The sequence below is a fragment of the Echinops telfairi genome, unplaced genomic scaffold, assembly GCF_000313985.2.
Source record: "Echinops telfairi isolate 266 unplaced genomic scaffold, ASM31398v2 ScPeMD7_5868;HRSCAF=6743_0, whole genome shotgun sequence".
Classification (NCBI taxonomy): domain Eukaryota; kingdom Metazoa; phylum Chordata; class Mammalia; order Afrosoricida; family Tenrecidae; genus Echinops; species Echinops telfairi.
In genome coordinates this window covers 3233782-3234783 of record NW_022109767.1, presented here as the reverse complement: position 1 = coordinate 3234783, position 1002 = coordinate 3233782, and the positions used below count along the sequence as shown (strand labels likewise).

Sequence of the window (1002 nt, the reverse complement as noted above, 5' to 3'; positions counted from 1 at the left end):
CCGGGAGCCGTCAGGCCGCAGCTCGGGCTCTCGCCCGGGGTCGCACGGTTCGGGCCCCGACGCCACCGTCCGGAATGAAGGCTTGGGCTCCGGCCGCCGCCTCCTCGAGCCAGTGCCATGGAATGCCTTCGGAGCCTAACTCGCCTGGGGCCCCGCCTCGTGAGGCTGCCCCGCCGGGCCCTGTGCGCTTTGGCCTTGGGCCTGACCCCTGCGACTCACCCCGCTGTCGCCTGCAGCCGCGCAGCCCACGTCCTGGGAGGGCGCCGGGCCGCGCCGCCGAACCGCCCCCGCCGGCTCCGCCTGCCAGGTAGTGCCCCTCCCCGGCGCGCAGGCTGACCGCTGCCCACCGCCGGAGAGTAGCAGGAATCGCACAGACCCGGCCTGATCATCGCGCCTCAGCGCTTTCCGGCGAAGGATTTGCTTTCTCCGGACAGCAGTGAGGCCAAGATTGGGCTTATCTCCTTGGAGTGGTTTTCTGCAAGTGCCGCGGAGCCCCGGTGGTGGAGTGGTTAAGTGTTGGGCTGTGATCCGCAGGGTCGGCGGTTCAAAACCACCAGCAGCTCCACCGGGGAAAGACTGGGCTTTCTCCTCCCTTAAACTGTTAGAGCCCGGGAAACCCACAGGGGGTCACTCTGAGCCAGCACTGACTCGATGGCCCGCCTCCCTTTTATCTCTTGCTCTAGGTAATAATTACATAATTATCCAGTTGAAGCCCTTTGCGACTTCAGGGTTGCGCCTGAGAAAGACCCAAACTCGCCATCCAGTCGATGCCAACTCGTGGCGACCCTATAGGACAGCGTGGAACTGCCCATGTGGTTTTCCGAGACAGGTAGACAGCCAGGTCTTTCTGCCGCGGACCTCGCCTTTGCAGCCCAGTGTATTTCCAAATGCTTCATAACGGAGGGGCCCAAGCTATGGAAAAATAATGAGTGCTGGTGGTTTTTCATTGTTTTACCAAAGGGTGAAGCGTGGACATTCTTCTCAGATAACTTCTTTTCTCTC

General features: G+C 62.0%; 1 protein-coding gene across 1 annotated transcript in view; it reads left to right on the top strand.

Annotated features, from left to right (window-relative positions):
* The first annotated feature begins 19 nt into the window (after positions 1-19).
* Positions 20-1002, top strand: part of MRS2 (magnesium transporter MRS2) — a 17249-nt gene continuing 16266 nt past the window's right edge. The window contains exon 1 of the mRNA XM_004712475.2: positions 20-307. Coding sequence (XP_004712532.1) covers positions 118-307 — 190 coding nt within the window. The 5' untranslated portion in view covers positions 20-117. The remainder of the gene's footprint in view (positions 308-1002) is intronic.